Source organism: Cyrtonyx montezumae, unplaced genomic scaffold, assembly GCF_038088225.1.
Source record: "Cyrtonyx montezumae isolate F1298 unplaced genomic scaffold, pur_monq_1.0 scaffold_3, whole genome shotgun sequence".
NCBI classification, from domain to species: Eukaryota; Metazoa; Chordata; class Aves; order Galliformes; family Odontophoridae; genus Cyrtonyx; species Cyrtonyx montezumae.
Window position 1 is genome coordinate 96,062,918 of NW_027072034.1, and position 23,220 is coordinate 96,086,137.

General features: G+C 39.6%; 1 protein-coding gene across 1 annotated transcript in view; it reads right to left on the reverse strand.

The window, feature by feature from the left end:
- Window positions 1-255: 255 nt before the first annotated feature.
- Window positions 256-23,220, reverse strand: part of ST8SIA1 (ST8 alpha-N-acetyl-neuraminide alpha-2,8-sialyltransferase 1) — a 111,933-nt gene continuing 88,968 nt past the window's right edge. The window contains exon 5 of the mRNA XM_065742481.1: window positions 256-1,551. Coding sequence (XP_065598553.1) covers window positions 1,065-1,551 — 487 coding nt within the window. The 3' untranslated portion in view covers window positions 256-1,064. The remainder of the gene's footprint in view (window positions 1,552-23,220) is intronic.

Sequence of the window (23,220 nt, forward strand, 5' to 3'; positions counted from 1 at the left end):
TTTCAAAGTTTCAACTAATTTTAAATGACACATTCATTTCTGCAGTTTTTCTGTTATAAGCACATAAAGAATCTCATTCTGCAGTTCACTGAACACCTCACATTCCCTTCATAGACACTGAACATCTGGAGTCCAAATGAACACAGAACTAATCCCAAAGGCAAAACAGCACAAGTAAGGAACAATCCCTGCTACCAAAGTCATTACGGAAGTCTTGCAGGTCAGATGAAACCTACCAGGTTTTCTCTTTTCACTTTTGTTTTTGTAATACAACTTTAATCTTCAAGCCAATTTACTTAAGGCAGCTTCTGCCCATAAGGTAGATTTAGTATAGATATAAATGCAGTGACCTAAACTATCCTGATAAAACCTATAACAGGTAGGTCCAGATCCATATCAGTAGCAGGGCATTCCCAAGACATTCTTCTGCCAGACTCTTTGCACCCTTCACATTCCCAAGTCTTAGAAGTTGACGTTACTCAGCTCCTCAGGCTTTCGCAAATTCCCCCCTTCTTCCACTGGATAACAAAAAATGGAAAGAAGAAACAAAGGAAGTCAACAATACACACACCCTCCTCTATACTCCTTTCCACCACACACAAACACACACACATGGGAAGGAAAAAAAAGAAGAAAAAAAAAAAAAAAACTGGAAGTTGTATGAGGTGCCAATCTGGAATGAAATGGATTTTTGAACAGACAGTCATATTTGGCACTGTCAGCAAAAGCTTGTGGGTGTCCTTGTTTCTCTCCAAGCCTTAATGCCCTTATTACATCACTCATCTAAAAATGTCACCCAGAAGAAGTTCATTTGAGTTGCTTTCGGCATTATTTTCACAATACTGCTGAATGGACTTGATGGAGAGGTTTGCTACCTCCCACCCCAGTTCCATAAAACATACATAAAGGACATATTCCATTTGGCTTTCAAGTAGCATTTTTACGGTCCGTGCAGATCCATGATTATTTTCCCTTTAAAAAGAATCAACAGAAAATCAGAACTCTCTGTTCGAGAGCATGGAAATTAAAAACTAGTGGATCTCCCAAACCGACTGCTACAATCCTTAGGCAGAAGACTGGGTTAAAGGTTCCTCACACTGTTCTAGCTGCATTCTCAGTACACCACTTTTATGAAGGAACCAGAGCTGTAGAAATTCCTCCGGCATGGCATGGAATCCAGAATCGGGCAAGACATTGTCATAGTAATGATGGCTAATAAACTTTCCATGCAAGTCCACTGAGAACGGCCAGAAGCCATAAATCGTTACTTCTTCACAGAGACCAAGGGCGGCACTGACTAGGAAAAGTCCTGTGGAAAGTCGTTTGGCATGGATACCTTTGTTCTTCCAGAACTTGCCGATGTCACGCAGGAAATTGGGGTTGGCGAAAAGCACCGCCTGCTTGGCACCAAAGTCCTTCAGGGTGTAATAGACACGCAGGGAGGGGCCCGTCCCTGTCTTCATTGAGAAGGCCGGCATATAGATGTAGCTGTGATTATACACCTTCACACTGTCCACAAACGCTTTTCGAGACCAAAGCAGATTCTGGAATCTGTAAAATGAGAGAGAAAAGTCTGTTGGTCATACAAATGTTTTTCTGCTCATTTCAAAATCCACCTACAATCTGTTCTTCACACAGATTTGCAATTGATCTGCACACCTTCCCAGAGCCTAGAAAAAGTCCTGACAAACTTCTGAGTTCTCTTCTAAAATGATGAACCTGAACAGACAGTTAAAAACCATCCGGTGTCCTTCTACCTCCAAAGCACAAAATGTTTCTGATTTCATCTTCTCAGAAAACCTGAATGAATGCAGATGATTTTCCTGAAAATTGACAATTTTTAGTGATTTTTTTTCATTCTGTTCAAAACTCAACTAACATTTTCAGGTATAGAAATCTTTACATGAAATTTCAAAGTACGTGTTGGTGCTCTTATTTCCTAAAGGTGCACTAAAGCAGAATCCAAGTTACATGTTGAGCAAGCAATACTGAGCAGTAATCAAATAGAAATGCTGGCCTTATCAAAATTTTAAGACTTGTAAGATTTGCTTTTATTATGCCTGCATAGTGATTTCCATTAGATGATGATACCATGGCCGTTTATTTTCAACGTGAAACTGAGAGAAATCTCAAAGAACACACTTTGTTACCAACAAGTGAAGTGGAAAGTCAATGAATTCTTTAAGATAGTGGCATCACAAAAATACAGCAGCAGGCACCAAATTATATTCAGAGATGCTGTTTAAGAAGGTATGAGTTACACAGTGAGTAGGTTTAAAAGCAATTGATATTTGTAACGTGCAAGTTAGAAGAGAGACTAGTTGAGGAAGGCAATGTATAGTTACAGATTATTTCTCTGCTTTTATAGTTTACTTAACTGTTGCTGTAAAATTTACATCACGTTATGACTTGTTTAATTAGCCAATAGCTGTTTACTGATATCCACATTATTATTGATTTTAGGCTTAAATAATACTCCAAAAATAGTACTTTAGCAAGAATATAACCTTTCCCTCCCATATACTTTTGGCATACCAAGATGAATGAGACATCTGGCAGGAAGCTATAGGCTGTTCACACACATCAGCACCCTCAGTGAGGTTTAACACTACACATTTCAGTGAAATAATAAAGTTTCATGAATAAGCTCTATTGGGTGCAACTGACAGACATCAGTCAGAGTCTCCAGTAAAACCCAATACCTAAAACACAGACTAGTTAAGAAACAGGAGCACTTACTGTCCTGGACTGAGGGCTGTACCAGGTGATACTGCTGCATGAGAAAATCACTATGATTCACCCTTGATTACTTGCTCCTTTTCCAGAGTCACTGCAGCCTTCAGAGCACCAGTAGGTTCTGCCTGCCTTTTCAACATGCCATTGTCTATAAACTTCAGCATGTGTGCAAGGAAAATCCACAGTACTTCTGCACAAGGCTCACAGGTGCCTCTTGCTTAGCAGCTGGGTTGCTCTCCCATACACAATCTCTAATTTTTTTCTCAGCTCTTGAATGATTGTCTCACCTTTGCTGCTGCCTCCTCTTTCTCAGTTTCTCATGGTTGAGACATGTGTGTGTGTCACAACTCATTTCATAATCACACAGCAGAGGAGTCAGAACAAGAAAACTGAGACAATGGCACTGGATATTTTCCTTTTTCTGGCACAGGAGGAGAGAAAGGTGTTAAGAATACCTTTTTCATATGGTCTGAGTTCTTTCTATATAAAAACATCTTTGGTTTTTATATAAAATTCAAACACAAAAGATATGTGTGTGTTTGAATAGGATGTCAGAAGACCTCAAGAAGCACCAGTTAAAATTTCAGCTAATGCGACTGCCAACAAAAATAAAACTTCAGCAAAACAGAAGTATCTGTCAGGTTCCACGGATTTTTTTTTTTTTATGGTAAGAGAAAATATTCTTAATAACTTTAAAAGTTTTGTTTACATTTTCAAAATGCAGTATTTGTTCTCCTGATTTGCCACAAGTTTATTTCAACATTTCATAGTGGGATTAGAGTAAAGCTATTCCAAAGCAAAACTCCTGAGATCTGCATGGTTCTTCATTAGTCTCTGACTCCGCAGATCTGGTCTTTCTGTGTGGAGTAGCTAATGGAGACAAAGCTCCTGTCGCCAAGGAATTTATTCAATTTGAACATATGAAACAAAACAATAATTTCATAACATTGCATTTGACATTTCTGTAGAAAGGACAAAGACACAGATGTATGTAGAGGGCCTTCAAAGACCAATGTACCCTAGCAGAAATTCACTGTCCTACATCCCATGTCTGGGTCTTCTCAGACTAGTAAGTGTTCCCCCAAACAGCTTTACCATTCTCTCTCCCTGAAGAGCAGCAGGAAAACCTGTAAGGTACAGGAATTGGGTCCATGCTAGCAAAGCTGTTCCATCACCAGGAAACTCAGTCACTAAGGGGGAAAATAATCTCAAGTTTAACACTTTCAATATTCACTCATGTGTTGGACCAGACTTCAAAAAATCCTAAAATCCTATCCTAAAAATCCTATCATTGTCAATCCTATCATCCTATAATCCTATCCTAAAAGTTCTCTAATTATTTATGAAAAGTAAAACAGGATCTGCAGCAGTCTTTGAGTGTACCGCTCTCTGTGTGATGTGCAGCATCCCCTGTGAGGGGCTCAAGCTTGTTTTCACAGCACAAGGAACCTGAGCGCACAACTTATTTTGCTTTTGCAACAAACCCTTGTACCTTGGTGGAGAGGAATACACAGATAGCCCTGTCAGTCCTGGAAGCCAGTTTTACCACATCCTTTCCCTCTTACAGCTGGCTAAAAACAATAACTTCTCATGGCAAATAGATGTGGTTATTATAAAGCTTATTTTTTCAGCAAATTTGCTATTCACAGAAAAGCATTGTGCAGCTTTAAGCTGAATACACTTAGAATGCTCAGATATAATCATAGAGGGACAAGAACTGCCTCTGAATATTCATATACCATCACTGTCATGGCACATTTACATTCATTCTACATGAATCTCCTGAAATGTCTTAGAAGTAATAAGAAATAAATGACACTGCTATGATAATAGTCTATAGTGGAACTTCCGGTAGAATGGATGGCATTTCTCATGTAACTGCAAACTGCAAGGATTTGTTCATTATCATCACTTTCTGAAAAAGTGTTGTCTGGATAACCATGTCAGTAGACTTCATGCCCAGGTCAACAGATGGACATGACACAGATGGCCAGGAGCTCATGTAGAAGCATGAAACATGCTGACTATGGCTCACCTGATGACCTGAAACAGCCAAAAAGCTGCTGCCCATCATATGCTCCTCATGAAGGGAATTATTAGAAGCAAATGTTATTTTTTGATCCCCATTTGTACAGAGTTGCCCTGTCTAGCTTTCTGATATTTCACATGCTGGTTAGAGACTGAAAAATCTGAAGACAAATTGTACACAACAAGAAGTGTCAATATACTTTACTTGAAGCTCAAGTGTACTTCCCTTTAACAACCAATGCAGACAGGGAGTCCCGCAGGCAATCCCACCTCAGCAGTGGCTTTTGGGGTACAATGTCACATCCTTCTCATCAGACAAGGAGAACAGAGAGACCAGGAGGGCTTTTCCTCTGTAGCTGATTAGCTCAGCAGTACATGCGTGAGTGTGCTGATATCACAGAATCACAGAACTGTAGGGGTTGGACGGGACCTCCAGAGATCATCTAATCCAACCCTGTCATGGTTTTATGATTTTTGGTACTGGTATTCCACATCATAACATCATGTAGTGCATTTAGAGTTAAAGAGTTAATGCTCCAGCTCCATGGATCGTCGTTAGTTCCAGGTATACCTGTCTCAGAAGAGAAGAAGAACTCCATTCCCCAGAGGACTTTGCGATGCTTTGCGTTCTTACGTGTTTACGCTCAGAGGGAAAGATAAAAACTGTCTGCGGTCACGGGACACTCTCTTTCCTTTGGGATGGACTCAGCAGTGGGTGCTTGCTGCCGTCCGCCTTCAGCGTTAGCGTAAGGCCTTCGGTTTATCGGACACTCTCTCTTGCTCATTTTATTTAACTTCAATTCCAAGTACGTTGTATTATATTGTGTATATAATTTTGCTTTCTGATATCTTATTTCATAAATTAGCTTTCCTCCTCAGATAGTTGCTGCTGTTTTGTTTCTAGGCCCATCTCCCTTTCCTGGTGTGTGGGTCTCTGGGTCCCCCGCACCAATTGTCACGGAAACGGGCTGAACCAGCCTGATGAACCACTGACAAACACCCATATGGCTTCTTCCAGTTTGTACTGGCAAGAATGCTGCCATCCTGGTCCTCACATTCAGATGAACACACAAACATCTCTCTTTGTGCCAGTCCTTGTGTGGACAGGGAATAAGGAGCCACTGGTTCCTAGTTAGTATTTTACAGACTTCTAGAAGGACTGAGGTTGCCAGAGACCTCTATGTCCATCTGCTCCAGCCCCTGCTCAAGTTAGGACTCCCAGAGCAGGGACCCCAAAGCCCATGTTAAGGCAGCTATTCAAGTTATCTAAGGAGGAGACTCCACAACCCCTCTGGGCAACCTGTGCCAGGACTCTGTTACCTGCACAGCAGAGAAGTGTTTCCTGGTGTTCAGAAGGAACTTCCTGTGCTCCAGTTTGTGCCCATTGCCTCTGGTACCTGGCACTGGGAACTGCTGAGAAGAGCCTGGCTCCATATTCACTGCATCCTCCATTCAGGTGTTTGTACACATTACTAAGATCCCCAAGTCCCCTCTTCTGAACAAACCCAATTCTTTCAGCCTCTTCTCACATGAGAGGTGCTCCAGACTCCTCATCATCTTGGTGACCCTCCATTAGACTTTTTCCAATGTGTCCATGTCTCCTTGCCTCTATCTTTCTTGTTTTGAACATTCAGTATTTTCAATGGCTGCAGTGTAGCTTCAAAATAAACCTACCGAATGATCCAATCCTTTGTGCAAAAGCACACCTCTGGCAACACTGCGGCTCTCAGCGAGAAGCATGAAATTGCTCTGACCTCTGCAGTCAAGCTCATACAAATGCATGGCAGTTTGCCAGCATTCAGATAAAACTGGAGCTGGAATATCCCAAGCCCTGAATAGCACCTGAAGAAGACAGAAGATGCTCAGTAATTGGCAGTTATGTGCCCTGGCAGCTTGACAGCAGCTCAGAGAGGTGATGATGCTGTGAAGGCTGGTGAAAGCAGATCGCAGCCTGCTCAGCCCAGGCGCTTCGCTGCCACTGCATTCATTAGTGGCCAGGAAGCACATGAAATCCTCAGCAACACATTTTTGCTGTCAGGTTCGTATGACAGATCAACTTAAAAAGCATGACTTTCAATGGGCACATGCAGGCACAGCTGCACAGATGCCAGAGAAACAAATTCTTTCTTATCAGCTGTAGGATTCCCTCAGATGTTGCGGTCTACTTTCTCAGACAGAATGATGCATCCAAGACAAAATTTCCAGAGATAGATCATTGTTGGTAGCACAAAGACTTAAGAGCATTGAGGGGTTTGGGGTGTTTTGTTTATTTGTTTGCTTTATTTTTAATCTGTTTCTAATGTTCCTACTGATGCTTTCTAGCAGATACTTGGGAGAGGACTGCTCTCTCATACTAAAAGATGACTTCCCGTAAGCACAAGGAACCTTCTGTAGTGATAGTGAGCTAATCCACTGACAGCTAATAAGGGCAGCATTTTCTTGCACCTCAGTTTCCTTTTGATCTCCCCTGAGAGCCACTATCTCATGCCTATGAAGATATATAAGTCACTTACAGTACTAGCATCTGCAAAGTCACAAGTTCAGCATTCTGGATTAATTGAAAGCTGACTTCTTAAAAAAAATGTTGAGAGTATTATTTTAGAATTAAGACAAATAGATATCAGGAGAATAGAGAAGAAGCCATATATATATGTGTGTATTTGTCCTTACAGAAAGGAAACAACCTTACAAAAACGATTTAGATAGTTTGATGTCAGCATCAGCCAAGAATGATTTAGCAATTTGCTGCAGTTGTTTGCATATGGTTACAGCTGGGGTCACAAGCCAGCTTGCAGTCATACACCTGGTCCTCCTCTGCTGTGACACAGGATTTTCACTGCACTCAGTTCCAATTGTTTTTTTGCTTTCAAATAGGGGTGCACTCTTTAATGCCCTATGCACTCGTTCATTTAACACACTTCTTGAGTATGCACCCTCCCTGGGGCTTGTGTAGCCAACGTCTCTAAAACATGGACTGTGTTTGAATTAACAGCACCATGTTTTCCACGCACATGTTTACCACACTGGCACTTTCAGCATGCAATAGGTGCAAAGTCAGCTATTCTACTTATCCACACAGGGATCCAGAAACAAGCACTTAATGTGCTTAAATTCACCCACTTTCATGTTTTATCCCAAGTTTCCCAACTACACACCCTAGGGAAAGCTACCTTACCCAAAACTGAATTACAATTCCATTGACGTAAATGTCAAAGCCAACTCTGATGTCTCTGAAGGATGCTCAGATCCTCAAGCAAAACAAAATAATCAGGCATGCAATACACTTTGGAACAGTTAGAAAAGGCATGAAATAACACAATTAATCACAAAGACCAATCAATTAAATCAGTAAAATTAGACATGCCAAAAATTGTCTATCAATGCAGAAGGCTCTTATTTCTGAGGTGGACTCCCAGTGATTCATCTAGTCTTGTATCAAACAGCCTCAGCATGAGGAATTCACCTCTGTTCTCACTTGGGGTCCCTCCACAAGCAGTAGAGTCACCTAGCTGGGTGTGGTGACACTATCCCCATCTTTTCCTTTCAACTTGCTTTCCTCACTCCCCAGTCTAGCTGCCCACTATGGACCCAAAGGCAGCAAATCTTCCACTCATCCTCTCAGGGGAGATGCTTCTCTCTCCCAGCACTCACTTTAGCTCAACATTTACATACAGCTTGCAGCTCACTGAGATTCCATGCTGCCTCCTCTTTCTTTATGGACAGAGGTTTCCAACTTTAGAAAACCTGTGCTTTATTCTCATCTCTGGTTCCAAAGAATAAACACAAACAAATTAGCCTGATTCTTCTATACACCTTTTTAATGGCTTTTCTCAGGTTAGGGATTACATTCACTCCCACTGCTAGCTCCAAAGACCCAAAATGAAGGAAAAATACTGTGCAGTGTCTGCAGAATACATATTTTTCAGCCAGGAGGTTTCTTAATTCTTACCCAGTGACCTTCAGAATACCCTGATGCACTCATAGTCCAGTTAGACATTGCAGAGGTAGACTCTAATCCCTTTGAAGATGCAAGATCATCTTACGATTGGATTCTGTATTAATGGGGCTTTTTTTAAACTTCCACCCATTTCCAATTTCTTACACTGTCACGCTGGAAATACTATATATAGTGTCAAAAGAAAGCTGACTCTGGTTTTCAGTGGAACACAGAGGTATTCTATACACTAAAGCAATGAAACATTAAAATCAGTGTTCACTGGTATTTTGGGACCGTTTGTGATCCTTATTCTGCCAGCTCAAATTAGAATGTGCTTATAAATACCTCCTTGCAAAATTAGTAGAGCTAAACATCAATCCATTCTGTTGTCTGACAGTATGAATCTTAGCTTTCAAAAGATGAGTTGCTTGTCTTAGTTTGACTCTTTGAAGATTGCAGTGACTAAAGTCACAGACAAGTGGAAATAATATAAAAGGAGAAGCAGAACAGCATGACTGTAAACTACATGCATTGTCAAAATGGAATTGCTGCCTGGTATTTATAAATCTTCTGAATATTTCACAGCACTTACAGATCAAAGTCTGGAGGATAAGAAAAACAATGAAATGTGAACCAAAGAGATCAACGAGAAAAAAAAAAATACAGAACTAATCCTGATACCTTCAGCATTCAATTTGACTGGACTGCATGCAGAGTGAGTCTATAAGAAGAAAAGTCACCAGATCACACATTTTCATGAGTTTTTATGGAAATCAAAACTCCAAGAAAACCCAAATCCTACAGAGAAGCTATTTCTTATATCCCTCCCTTAAATACCCGAAGAATAAATTTGGCCTGATCATTTTTGTTTCTTCTTTATAGAGATCCAAACTGATCTTAGGATTACCTGAAAATCAATGTTGAAAATAAGAGTCTTCAGAAGATCTCCTCTTGATTAACTTGTATTCTCTAAAACTGACCACTCTGTTTTAGAGACAGCATCCAAACATAAAAAGAACAGAACTGATATCTCCTCCAATTCTAGGTTTTTAAACTATGTTTTAAATGTTGACCAGATAAGATTAATAAGAGATCACTGCCTGTTATGGCATTGCAACAAATGTTACTAATGTTAAAGCTTTTCTATCTATTAATTCTAGTCTTAAATGTCTTGTAACTCAAATATAAAGCATACTGAAAAGTTTACAGCCATGAAAGACTAATTTATAGGTGAGGATACTTGCTGGCTAGTATACCTGACTGTTTAGTAAGTGTTCATCATCACCTCCTTAGCGTATTAATAATTTGCATAAATTCATGTAGTTGACATTCAACTATATCCTCCCTTCAACATCTTAGAATTCTTCCCAAGTAGAAAAAAAGTTTGACTTAAGCTGTTTTCTTCTTAATTACGCTCTATGCAACATAAACTGTAAACTGAAGAGAAATAATTTAAAAGAACAGACGCTTTGATAGGCGCTACAACAATAACTGTAGCTAAAACAGGTTTCCTTTGCTTGTTTCTTTCTTTCTTAAAGTATATGAACACCTAAAAAACGTTTTTAAATTATAGCATATGGACCACTGGTGATCTCTGAGATCATGTCACATGGCCCAAAGCTGGAGTACAAATCTATATAAAAGAAAGCTGTTTTCTAAAAGTTTGATAATAAAAACTGTAGTCCACAGAAAGATGGAGTGAATCAACAATATTTCAAATAGGGTAAAACCAATTTACAAAATTCGAAAACCCGCAAAACAAGATCTCTGTACTTTTATTAACTTCTCCATCTATTCAGCCCCAGTTGTCAGCTCTTCTGCTTATATTCAGGTGAAAAATTGCTCTGGAGCATTTAGATTAAGGGATGTCAGAGTAGAAGATAATAAGACAGAAAAGGAGAGAAAGAAACATTGACAGTTCAACAGACAAGTCCCTTCAAGACCATGGCAAAAGAGTCCATTAAAAAATCCTTGGAAATGAACCAGGAGAATTCAAGCCAGAACAAGAACTGCACATTTGGCTAGACCTTGAAGTCACTAATTCAAATGAGTTTTCAAAATGTCCATTCTGAAGACTTCACTTTCATATAATGTCAGTTTACAACAATGTTTTTCAATAATTCTGGTGGTGTTCAGTTATGCCTGGAAGGACTGGAAGGTGTTTCTCAAGACTTCTAACAGATCATATTTGAGATGTGTTTATTTGCTGTTCTCTAGATAATTTGAAAGTGCCTACCCTTCACTCTGCAACTCATACATGGACGTAGCAGGAAGATTGAGAATATGAGAAGTATATTTAAACTCTGTCCACATGCACACATTTCCAGTTCTAAAGATTCTATGATATCTGAGTAGTTTGACTGTGTAGTAAACCCAGTGAGTTACTTTCAAGTATTTGCTTAATGTCTTATCCCCTGCATCCTTCCAACCAATTATTTTACCCAGTACTTTCTCTTTTACGACATAGTTGTCCTGATTCCTTCGTCAAAGGCCTCTTGAAAATTCAAACACACTTTATCTAATGGCTACATAGCACCATTATCCACATACTCTATGATCTATTCAAAGAATTCTAGAAGTTTTACAACATAAAATTTTCCTTGGAGTCAACTATGCTGATTCTTCACAGGAGCATACACATTTACCCAGGCACTTGATAACAATCTCTTTAAATATAGTCTCTACCAATTTGATTGGTACAGATACTAGGTTTACTGACCTACCTGAACAATTTTAGCTTACTCTGCTTTTTAAATATCAATCCCCTATTTGACACCTCCCCATCTTTAAGTATCAGTGCAGTTTTAAGTGAAGAAACACACACTCCCGTTCCTCCCATATTCACAGACAAGTCCAGTCTTGTCAATTACATTCACATAAATACCTCTGTTTCAGCCTGCTGAATCTCTCCAGTGGCACAGGGAATGTCCTCGGTTTCTTCCACAGTAAGTACACATGCAAATAATTCATACAGCTTGTCTGCAATGGCCCTGTTTTCTCTGAGCGTTTCTTTTGTACCTGATAATTTAATTGGATTTGCTGCTCCACCTGGATGCATGTAAGTCCACGGGGCCTGATGGGATTTAACCCCGAGTATTCAGAGAGCTTGCTGATGTTATCACAAGACCTCTCTCAATTATTTTTCAACAGTCTGGGGAATCTGGAGAAGTCCCAGTTGACTAAAAGCTAGCAAATATTGTTCCAATTTTCAAGAAGAGCAAGAAAGAAGACCCTGGTACTTACAGATCTGCCATTTTCACTTCTCTACCCAGTAAAAAATATGGAGAAAACTACTCAGGAAGTTACTGATAAGCACCTTAAAGACAATGCAGTCATTGGTCACAGCCAACATGGGTTCATGAGAGGAAGGTCCTGTTTAACTAATATAATTTCCTTTTATGACAAGGTCATCTATCTAGTCGATCAAGGAAGCCAGTTGATGTTATCTTTTGGATTTCTTTATGCTTTCAATACTATTTTTCATAGTATTCTTCTGAACAAAATGTCCAGCGTACAGGTAGACAAAAACATAACAAGATGGATGAATGATGGGTCAAGCCCCAAGAATTATAGTCAATGGAGTTTCATCAGGCTGGTGGCTAGTTACTAGTGGGGTTCCCCAGGGCTCCATTTTAGGAACAGTTCTTTTTAATACTTTCATAAATTACTTGGATGTAGGACTAGAAGGCATACTGAGTAAGTCTGCTGATGATACTATGCTGGGAAGAGCTGTTGACTCTGTCCAGAGTGAAGAGATCTTGCAAACAGATCTAGACAAATTATAAAGTTGAGCAATCACCAACCACGTGAAGTTTAACAACAACAAGAGTCAAATTCTGCATGTGAAAAGGGGCAATCCTGGCTATACATACAATCTAAGGGATGAGATGCTGGAGAGAATCTTCACTGAAAGGGATCTGAGGATCTTGGTCAATAGCAAGTTGAACATGAGTCAACAGTGTGCCCAGGCAGCCAAGAAGGTCAACCATATCTTGGGGTGCATTCAGCACAGCATTACTAACTGATGGAAGGAAGTGATTGTCCCACTCTACACTGCACTGGTATGGCCTCACCTTGGGTATTGTGTGCAGTTTAGGGCACCCAAGTACAAAAAGGACACAAAAGGGAGTCTCCAAAAGATGGTGAAAGGTCTAGATGGGAGGACATATGAGGAGCAGCCGAAGTCCCTTGGTTTGTTCAGCCTAGAGAAGAGGAGACAGAGGGGAGACCACATCATGGCCTACTGTTTCCTCACAAGGAGGAGAGGATGGGCAGGAGTTGATTTCCTCTCTCTGGTGAACAACAGAATCCAAGGGAAGCTGCACCAGGGAAGGTAAGATATCAAGAAAGGATTCATCACTGAGAGAGGGGTCAGGCACTAGAACAGGCTCCACAGGGCAGTGGTCATGCCCCTGCGCTGCCAGACTTCAAGAAGTCTGGACAGCACTCTCAGACACATGGTCTGATTTTTGGGTGATTCTCTGTGGAGACAGGAGTTAGACTCAATGATCCTTATGGGTCTGCTCCAACTCTGAATATTCTGTGATTCTATAATCAATTGAGCATACACATATTACGTCATATTATAGGAAATCTTTTCTGCCTGCCATACACACACACACATTTCCTTTGTTTGCAAACAACTTCAGCTTTTGATAGGATGTTTATCTGTTTCCATTTCCCCTTTCTATGTTTTACCTTTTCTTAAGTCTATACAGATCCTAACAGTGTGTATCCAGTGGGGTACCCATATGAAACACAATTTTGAGTATATCATCCAGATATATTTCCAAGATGCATGGTATTTAATGCTGAGAATTCTGCTTCAATTCCTTTTCAACTTGATTAAACTGATGAGGTTTCTTCTCAAGTGGTAGTACACCCTGTACTCAATTTAAATTGCTAAGACTAGAACACTTGCAATAACAACAAAAAAAGTACAGTACATACATCTGAAACACACTGGAGCTTTCGCTAATCTCTTCAACTGTTTCAGTATTTTTGAAAGTGCTAAAATTCCTTCAACCTTTTCTCCTCATTAACTTCATTCAAATAAGATACAGTGTCTTCTCTTTTTAGGTAGCGGGAAACAAATTCTGCTTTCTAGAACTAGGATAATACTACAAGGTAGTTTTTGTCCTTGAGTACTGTATCTACTTGTGGAGAAAAGTGGAGCAAGACACTCAACTCACTACAGTTTTCAAATGCCAGAGAGGTATCAGTGGTGTTGATACTATCTAGTATAGGAGTAGCTTTGTAAACGCAGTCTGTGTTCTTTTCACACCTGTAAGAGCTATGCCTTTTGTTTTACATAACTCAGATGTTTAAGAAAATGAGAAGGCAGGATAACACCAGGCAAGAAAACCTTGCATGCCCCTTTATTGGTGGTTAGGACTACTACTACTAGATGACATACAGATATTTAAGTTCTTTCCAACAGAATAGGGAAAAGAATTTGGACCTAATCCTTCAATGACTAATTTCAGTGAATGAGGTGACTATTTGCCTCTCATATAAAATAGGACAATCTTCAAACTTCCTTGGGCAGTCTTTTGAACCAAGCTATTCGTCATCCAGCTGAAACTACTCAAACTACTCAGCCTGATTTTGTAGATGATTGCCTATAGAGAAACTATATTATCTGAAAGATTTAGTCACACACACACACACACACACAAAAGCAAAACAGCCCCCGTTTTGTTACTTCTAATTGACTCAGGTCTTCTCACTAATTCCTTTCATGAAGGTATCAAAACAGTGCCATGACAGGAATTAGACTAAATTAGACTGAAGTGACCCACTGGAACCACATGGGTTACAGAGGACATAGTAAGTTTGCCTTCCCAGTAAGTGTTGCACGTGAAATTGCTGAAACTGTAAACTTCTTTTTATGTCCTTCCTAGCTTTTCTCTCTGAAACCCAGAGAGCACTGGCTGTTATAGATGTTCACATTCAAATGATTAAGGAGAAAAGTCTGACTTGCTACAGAATTAAGGTGATTCTTTTCAGATTCAGGCAGCATAAAAACTAAGCTCCTTTTCTTTAATGCTCAGAGTAATTAATACTGAATTACAATAGAAATTCTACCCATGGACTTTTGATAATCACATTAATATTAAATGACTTTCACATGTTTTATGCCATTACAAGAAACACAATAAACAAAGATGCGAACAATGATTAAGCCCTTATCTTAAAGCATTGCTGAATAATCAAGCAAGAACAAAAGCAATCCATTAGTGGTTTGTCTCCATGAAGCAGCAGTAACACCATACATTAAAAACCTTTAGGTTTGGAGCTCACAACCAGACTAAAGGGTATTCTGGAGTGGAGAAGAAGGTATGGTCTGGGGTCCACAAACAATGCAGAGACATGACGATGGGATACCATAATGGCATCCATCTGATAAGGACGCAGCATTTTTCAGATAAGGCTAGACTGTAGGTTTGAAAGTAGCTTTAAATGTCAGATGTGACAGTGCCACTGAAGAATATGGAGTTAGCCACGAGTCACAAGGGACAAAGGTCTGCCTCGACCATAAAACCCACCTTAAGGAATGGTGAAAATGTGGTTACATTCCTCAAAGGTAAAAATCAACCACCAGTTATGAGATCTTTATAACCCTAGCAGCACAGTAGGATATGTTCCCAAAGGAGCCAGAGAAGCAGTAGAACTGATGGAATTTAGCCTTTTGTTTTACAGACATCTGTGAGAATACCTTGTATACTGATGAGAAGCACTTGGGAGCTATTGCAGAATCTCTCTTTACCCAGATAATGACTTGAAGAACTAATACACTTTTCAACAAGCAACGTATTTTTATCTGAATTTGCCTCAGGGCCAAATTTCCCTTCTCTGATTGCTACTGCTCTAAAAAGTCACAGTAAACAGTGTTGCTTTGCCTTGCCAAACTGGTCAGGAAACTACTGTGTTACAGCAATCTAGCACTTTGCTTGTAATAGCAACAACTTCTTCTCAAACTGGTTTTGCTTGTTAGAAAAATCAGAACATTTCTTCCACCTCCCCTACATCTGCATTTCTTTTTTTTAAAAAGAGCAACCTGAGGAATATCACATCTGGAAAGGTTTCTCTACCCTAGAAAATATCTCAGAAAGGTAGGAACATTAAGATAATTTTTGATGCTTTAAAATGACACAATTTCTCTGATTTCAATGGATTTATACTGATTTTTATTATATATTGCTTCGTGATATCACTTGCCAGATATTTAACATTTCAAAAACTACCAGTACATTATTCAAGAAGCACACTGTAAACCTTCAACTAAGAACAGTGATATCATCTGGATACACAAGGGTACATTTGTCCAGGAGACAATTCATTTAGCATAATCATTTGCATTCCTGAGTCTTGCTTGTTAAATGCGCAAAGAGAAAAGAGGGATGGCAGCAACCATGTTCAAGTAAGAAGTGACAAGAAAAATGACATCACACTGCATGAATGCTCCGACAGAAAGATTTCATGTACTCTGTTATACCCAGATCCATTTTCTGCTCAACAGATCTAGGAGTGCGGAGTGAAAAGCACAAACAGTTTGCACTAGAGCATAATAATTTCCCTAATGAGTTTCTGCCTAAAAAGCCAGTTAGAAAAAAATAGTTGAGGCAATATATACCAGCTAGTCTTGTGGTTATTTTTCTCAGAATCAATGCTGAAGTTCTAGAGGTATGTGCAAGGCATATGTCTGACCTAGTTCAGTTACAGTACACCAATCACCATGTCTCTTGGGATAGCACAGCAGCCGTATCCCTTTCATTGCAATCTAGCTGAAATTGTTCATGTACAACTACTTTGACAGTAGCAACATGTACAGATTTCCCCAGCACCCAGGGAACAAAGGTGCAGGAACAAAGGAGTGGAGGGATCACCTGGGTTTACAGTTTCTGCCAAGGCTCGGACAGTGATCTGCTGAGAACATTCTGCACAGCTGAGATGCCAGCGTGGAGCAGGAGTTTGTTGGAGTGGGTGTCCACCTGTTAGCACTGTAAGAGATGCTGGCTTCAGAAGGAAGTTGCTATAGAAACCTTCAACAGCCCCCCAAAGTTTTCTGATGTTTTATAACCACCGTAAAACCTGTAATAAATAACCAAATGCTACAAACTGTCAGATGGTGCTGAAGGCATAAGAAATCAAGGCCACTGCCAGTGTCTTCTTGCCTCTAACCTAAGATGATATTTGCTATTCAGAAAACTTTTACAGATGATCTTAAAAAGACATCTGTAGCTTGCACATAAAAAAGTAAAAATCTATGAGCAGGCCCACTATTCACAACAGAGACATGGAAAAAAATGTGCTTGGAATAGAAAAAACTGATTGCTGCATATAACATTTTGCTTAGATTTTAATCCTTTACACTTCAGGACATTCAAACTCTCAAATCCCACAGAAATAGCTCAGCAATCTCAGCTTACAAGACTTCATGCACACCTTTGGTTTGGTGCAGCTCCATACCCCTTGGAGACACTGAAAGATATATGTAGACAAAACTGAGTGCAGCAATACCAACTCAGTCTTGTTCTAGAAATTCACATACCCAAAAGAGTACCAGGAACTTGTACAAATCTTGTTTTTATGAGGACAATTTTGTACAGTAGCATCTAAAAACTTCTGAGGATGTATTGCTGTAAGAGTGTTGAGAAATTCACTGTCTCTGTTCAATTAAAAATGACCCCAAAGCAAGAAAAAGTGCTGGATTCCTGATTGTTCACATAGCTTAGCGATGTTAGCTCTGTTCCAGATACTCCAGTCAGTTGCCTCCAAGACAAACACACTGCTCAGCTGATGGGCCTGTAAGCCAGCCAGTGCTCTGTGCTGCTTGGCATTGGAGCCATGGATTACTCCCTAGTCCTTTATTTACCAGTGTAGCTCCACCTCTAAGGCAAATCAAATCAAATAAGAGAAACACACCAGTGCAGAGCAATAGGAATGAGAAAAGAGCTGTAATTTGCCACTGTCACAAGGATTACTACTGGGAGTCTCCTGCAGTACAGGGAGGCAGCCAGAGGACCTTTCTATGGTTGATATAACTTCACTAGCCAGGAACAACTAGCATAGGTCTTAGCCTACAAAAGCCAGTATAGAGTATGATGGAGGAATAAAAAAACAAAGATCTGAATATTTTGCTGCTGTAAATCCTCATGGTGGTAAAAGGTTTGTGATCATGTGCGGGTACAGCACATAAACAGACTTTCTGAAGGCAGCTAAGTGCTGTGTCCCGCTTTGCTTTCCTGCCAGGTTCACAGCTGAAATTGGGAGTAAAATTTATGCTCCAGGTAATGCCTGCAGGAAACAAACAGGAGAAGGTCACCAAAGGCTGAGGAAAGGGCAGAGCCCAGCCTCATTCAGGCTGGAAGGACCCTAGGCAGGACTGAAAATACATCCCACAGCAACATATTCCCCACTGCAGCAGAAGGGTCAGAGTATTGCATAATATATCATTCATAGCACAGTCTGTGAACAGTCAAGTGTTTTATGCTTTATTTTTACATTTATGCTGAGTATAGTTCTACATGCTTTCACATGCTCACAGACTTCCATACGCGTACTTTCTCTGACCTAAAATATCCTGTTTGTCCTCTTCCTGCACTTCATTTCCTTTGGGAAACTTCCTGCAGGATTCAAGTAAACACCTCCTGATTTGCTGCCCTGAATCATAAAAAATCTCTCTGTTTTGTTCCGTAACAACAATCTGAAATGCCACAGCATGCCCTATTTTGTGATATATATATGACAGATCAGGAGCCCTAAGCCTTCACATGGAAAGCTTGCTATAAATATTTTTTGTTGTGTTTGAAAACTAATAATGACAACAACATTCTGGGATCACAATACTCAAACTCCTGAAAAAAAAAAAAAAGTTATTGTCCCTCTCGCATTTTCCTCCAGGAAAGTACTGATATTTCAGAGCCATAACAATTTTAAGCATTCACTTTACTATTTACATTATTTATATGTTTGGTGAAAGTGAATATAAATCAGACAGTTAAGACTAAAGAGATAAATTTACTCAGCCTTCTTCAGTACTGGTTGGAAGGGGTCTCTGCAGAGGTCATCGTGTTCGACCCCAGCCCCTTCCTAAAGCAGGTTATAGAAGCTTACACAGGAAAGTGCTCAGGTGGGTTCTTCTGAATATTTCCTGTGAAGAAGACTCTACAGCCTCTCTGGGCAGACTGTTCCAATGCTCTATAACCACCAAAGTGAAGAACTTCCTATGCTCTAATTTGTGTCCATTGCCCTCGTTCTGTCACTGGGCACTGCTGACAAAAGCCTGGCCCCATCCAGTTCATTTCCACTCAGAAGATATTTACAAGCATTGACAGATTTTCCTTCAGTCTTTTCTTCTCCAGACTGAACAGCCCCAGGTCTCTCATCCTTTCCTCAAAAGGGAGATGCTCCAGGACCTTAATCATTTTTGTGGCCTTCTGCTGGACTCTCTCCAGAGGTCCCCTCCAGAGGTGCCATTCATTTGGGAAAGGTACTTTTTATTTACTTTCATAGACAAGGGAATTTGCTGGTACAAAATGTAAAGACAAAATCAGATGGGTCTAGCTAGCAAGAAATCTACAATGGATTTAATGCCTAAAAACTAAAAGTTCCACACAAATAGAATGTACAAAAACATCATAAATCCTTTTTTTTGAAGCCACTCCCTTTTTACTGCTTTTTATTCCTGTTCATGTTGAGAAGCCATGGAAGACAGGGAGAAAGCTGAGTTTTCATATGTCTTGCACGTAAGTTCAGTTTCTTACTAGGGATTTTGTTTACCTCCCATTTTGATGTTTCTGGGCAACGCATTAGTGCTTAGACGAAATGTACTGCTTCCTTCAGAGCACTAGAAGAGGATAAAAACAAGACTTCCAGCATCTTTAAATTACTCTCCATGTGCTGGAGATTGCATGATGCTTTCCTCAAAGGATTTTTCTATTTCCTACTGTGTTGAAGCACTGAAAGAAACTAATGGGATATGACAGGATTCATGATTTGAAAGACAGGATTAAGCCTTTATGAATGGCATCTGCACTTGGTACTGAATCTGGATGTGTAACATCAAGGCAGAGAAAAATAGGATTTTGGAGGCTAGCTTAAGTGACAAATACAAAGGAAAGATTTCATCATAAACATTGTATTCAGAGGCACAAAGAGGGATGTACATTCTTGGTAGAAAATACTTCTGGCAGAGACTTCCCATAACACTCTTTCCCCTCATTTGTTCTTCAATATGTTTCCTTCCAGATTTGCAGTTATCTTAGTCAACACAAAATATTGTTCCCTCTTTCTACTCCAATCTACCATTTTCAGCTGCTGCTACTTCTTTTCCAGTGTTGAAACAATTGCACAGATCTGTGTACCCTGCACGTGCTTCCCTCTTCTTTAATATACATCCATATGGTTCCTATACATGCAATTAATAATACTTCTGCATCCAATTTTATAAAAGCTTTTTCTTATTTAAACTTTATATTGAGAAGGAATATTACAGCTTTATTTCTTTTAAAAATTATTAACTAATTCCAGGACAAACAAGTGGAGAAGTAGGAAAAGTTGAAGTAGAATATACACTCCTTTAAGACAATCTGGTCAAGGACATTTTCCACAGAGAAAAAAGAAAAACAATAGTCAGGAAAGGATAACACCAATAAGACCATACAGGGGCTCAGATTTCACCAAAAAATTAGAAGGGAGGCAGTGAGGAGAACCAAACCTGATCAGTCTCACTGACTACTGAAAAAGTATGGGGGCGAGTGTTTATTCCAGCAGGGTTGTCTGATGGAAGAAATCCTAAATTGAGATAATAAGAAAAAAGGAAGACAGAAAATCCTAACACATTGAGACACAGACCTGGCAAAGTAAATGTGGAGATAATGCGGGTAGGCAAACCTCAGTGTCACACTGATTGATGGGCTATCAGGAAACTGGTAGCTAGTTCCGGGAAGATCAACCTGAGCTTTGAAACCCTAGGCACACGACTAGCAGTCAGGAAGTCGTTACAGCCACACACACTGATGGAAGGATATGAAGGGAAAGAGAAGCAGGATAAACAAAGCAGGGGCTGACAGAAAAGGGTTTTAAAGTGGCCAGTCATTGTGCTTGTCTGGCTTCACTACTAGGTTAACCTGCAAAGAGGAAAGCAGCACCCATAGCCCTCAGCCTAGGCAGAGACTCTGAGTCTTCAGCTGGGCTCCAGGGGCAAGGAAGGATGGGTCATAGGTTGCGGGAGGAGGCAGCTGCTTCTAACAACCCTTAACAAGGCAAATGTTTTCTCATCTCAGAAAGGACAGTATAAAATGTTCTAAAAAAATTTTTATTCAAAGCAAGAAAAATGCTTTGTTTGGATTTGTTACCCTCCACGTCATGCTTAGCTATAGATGTATCTTCAATACATCTCAGAGAGGGATCATCTTACACAATACAATACATTTCCTGACCTGAGATGTCCTGACCACTTTCCTTCTTTGTGTTTATACTGGAGTCTTTTTCTACATTTGTTTCAGACTTCTAGCTATCTTTGGTGTAGACCATTTAGAAAACTCAAAGTTAACTTATTTGTTTATTGGTTAAAGTACCGCTTGCTTGATAAGAACTTGCGAGTAGTTTATAAAGGGAACTGCAGAAATGTAACAAATCGTATTTTTCAAGACATTAATTACTCTTCTGAAAAACATATCCCAATGCTACCCAAAAATTGTAGTCCCAACACCAAGGCCTGAGAGCTTTTTATAATCAGAACCACAAGATCTGGATCCCAATCCTACTTCCTTCAACACGAAAGGTGATAATAACCCATGTTCTGGAAATCCTTTAAAGAAGGATTCATTCAAACTCATGCTCATGATATATTAATGATTTACAAGAGTTGTACAGCTATGAGAAAGACACATCTACCAGTGAATGATAAACACAACTTCAGAGTTCTGATAACAAAAAAAAAAAAATCAAGCGTTCATCTTTTATCTGCCCTCAGCCACTTTCTCAAATTACAAGCACTGTATTGAAAGAAAATGCACATCGCAGACAGAGCTCAGAGAAACAGACAAAGCTGTAATGAGATCAAGAGAAAATGGTCAGAGGCAGACATTTAAATGACTGTAGAAACCAAGCTTGTCAAGCTTTCCAAACCAGATTGGAAACAAAGATGAATAGAAACTTCATTTAAAATATTTAAAAATACAATTTACTACACGTTTAGAATGTGACACAGAAGAAAAAAAAGCAATAACATCTTTCAAATGGAAGGGTCTGGTCACATGCCCAGAGATGCTACAGAGAAGTCCCTGTTGCCTTCACCACAAATAACAATTCTCTGGAAAGTGAGGTTGTCATCACCTGATGGAAAATGACCTACTATCCAGCCACATCACTGTCACACCAAGAAAATCACTGAGATTAAGTTATCTAAACCTAAAAAAGATTAATTCAATATTACCCTGATATATATCCCAGGTGAATGTACTTCTGAGATCTATATCAGCTTATTCTGAGAGATGGCATTCATCCTCGTAAAATTAAGGGATGATAGATAGGTATATTATGCATCAACAGTGCAGTCTGAGCATGTTATGACAAGTAATCTGCTTGACAGCAAAGAATAATGCCTTATCTAGTGCCAGAATCTTACACCAAACAAGCTTCATAGACAACAGAATTACTGAAAAGGACAAAAAGTCTGTCAATGCAAACACTGACCACATACAAATCCCTGCACTGTGCCTACTCTGCTGAAACTGCACCTAGTACTGAAATACATCATGCATCTGACCCTGTTGTGGTTTAACCTGGCAGGTGGCTTAGCACCAGATATTCACTCACACCCACGCTTTCAAGTAGGATGGGGAAGAGAATCAAGAAGAAGTAGAACTTGTGGGTTGCATATATATATATATATACACAAATATATATATATATATATATACACAAATATATATATATACACAAATATATATATATATATACACACACAAATATATATAAACCTATGTATAACAAGTAATGCACAAGCAATTGCTCACCACCCCTGACTGATGCCAAGTTTGTCCCAAAGCAGCAGAACAGAGCAAGAGAAGCTCCAAAACTTGTTCCACTTTATGTCATATGATATGGAATATCCCTTTGGTTAATTTATGTCAGCTGTCCTAACTCTGTTCCCTCCCAGCTCCTTGTGCCCTTCACTGTGAATGGCCTTGGCTCTCTACAATACTGCTCAGCAGGCAACTATAAACATCGGCGTATTATCAACATGGTTTTTCTCTTAGAACCAAAACATAGCATCATACCAGACACCCTGAAGAAAACAATTCCGTCCCAGCTGAAAATAAGATACACAGCTACCATATGCTAATATGGGATTAGAGAAGTTTGCTGTGTCAGAAAAACAACAAACCCAGCTTCCTCTGCCTTAATAACACTGCTGATGTCATGTCTGATTTCAGTGGAGTCACTGCAGAATTTCATTTAACTAGAGCACAATTAGCTCATCAGTGGGGTTTTGAAACATGGACAAT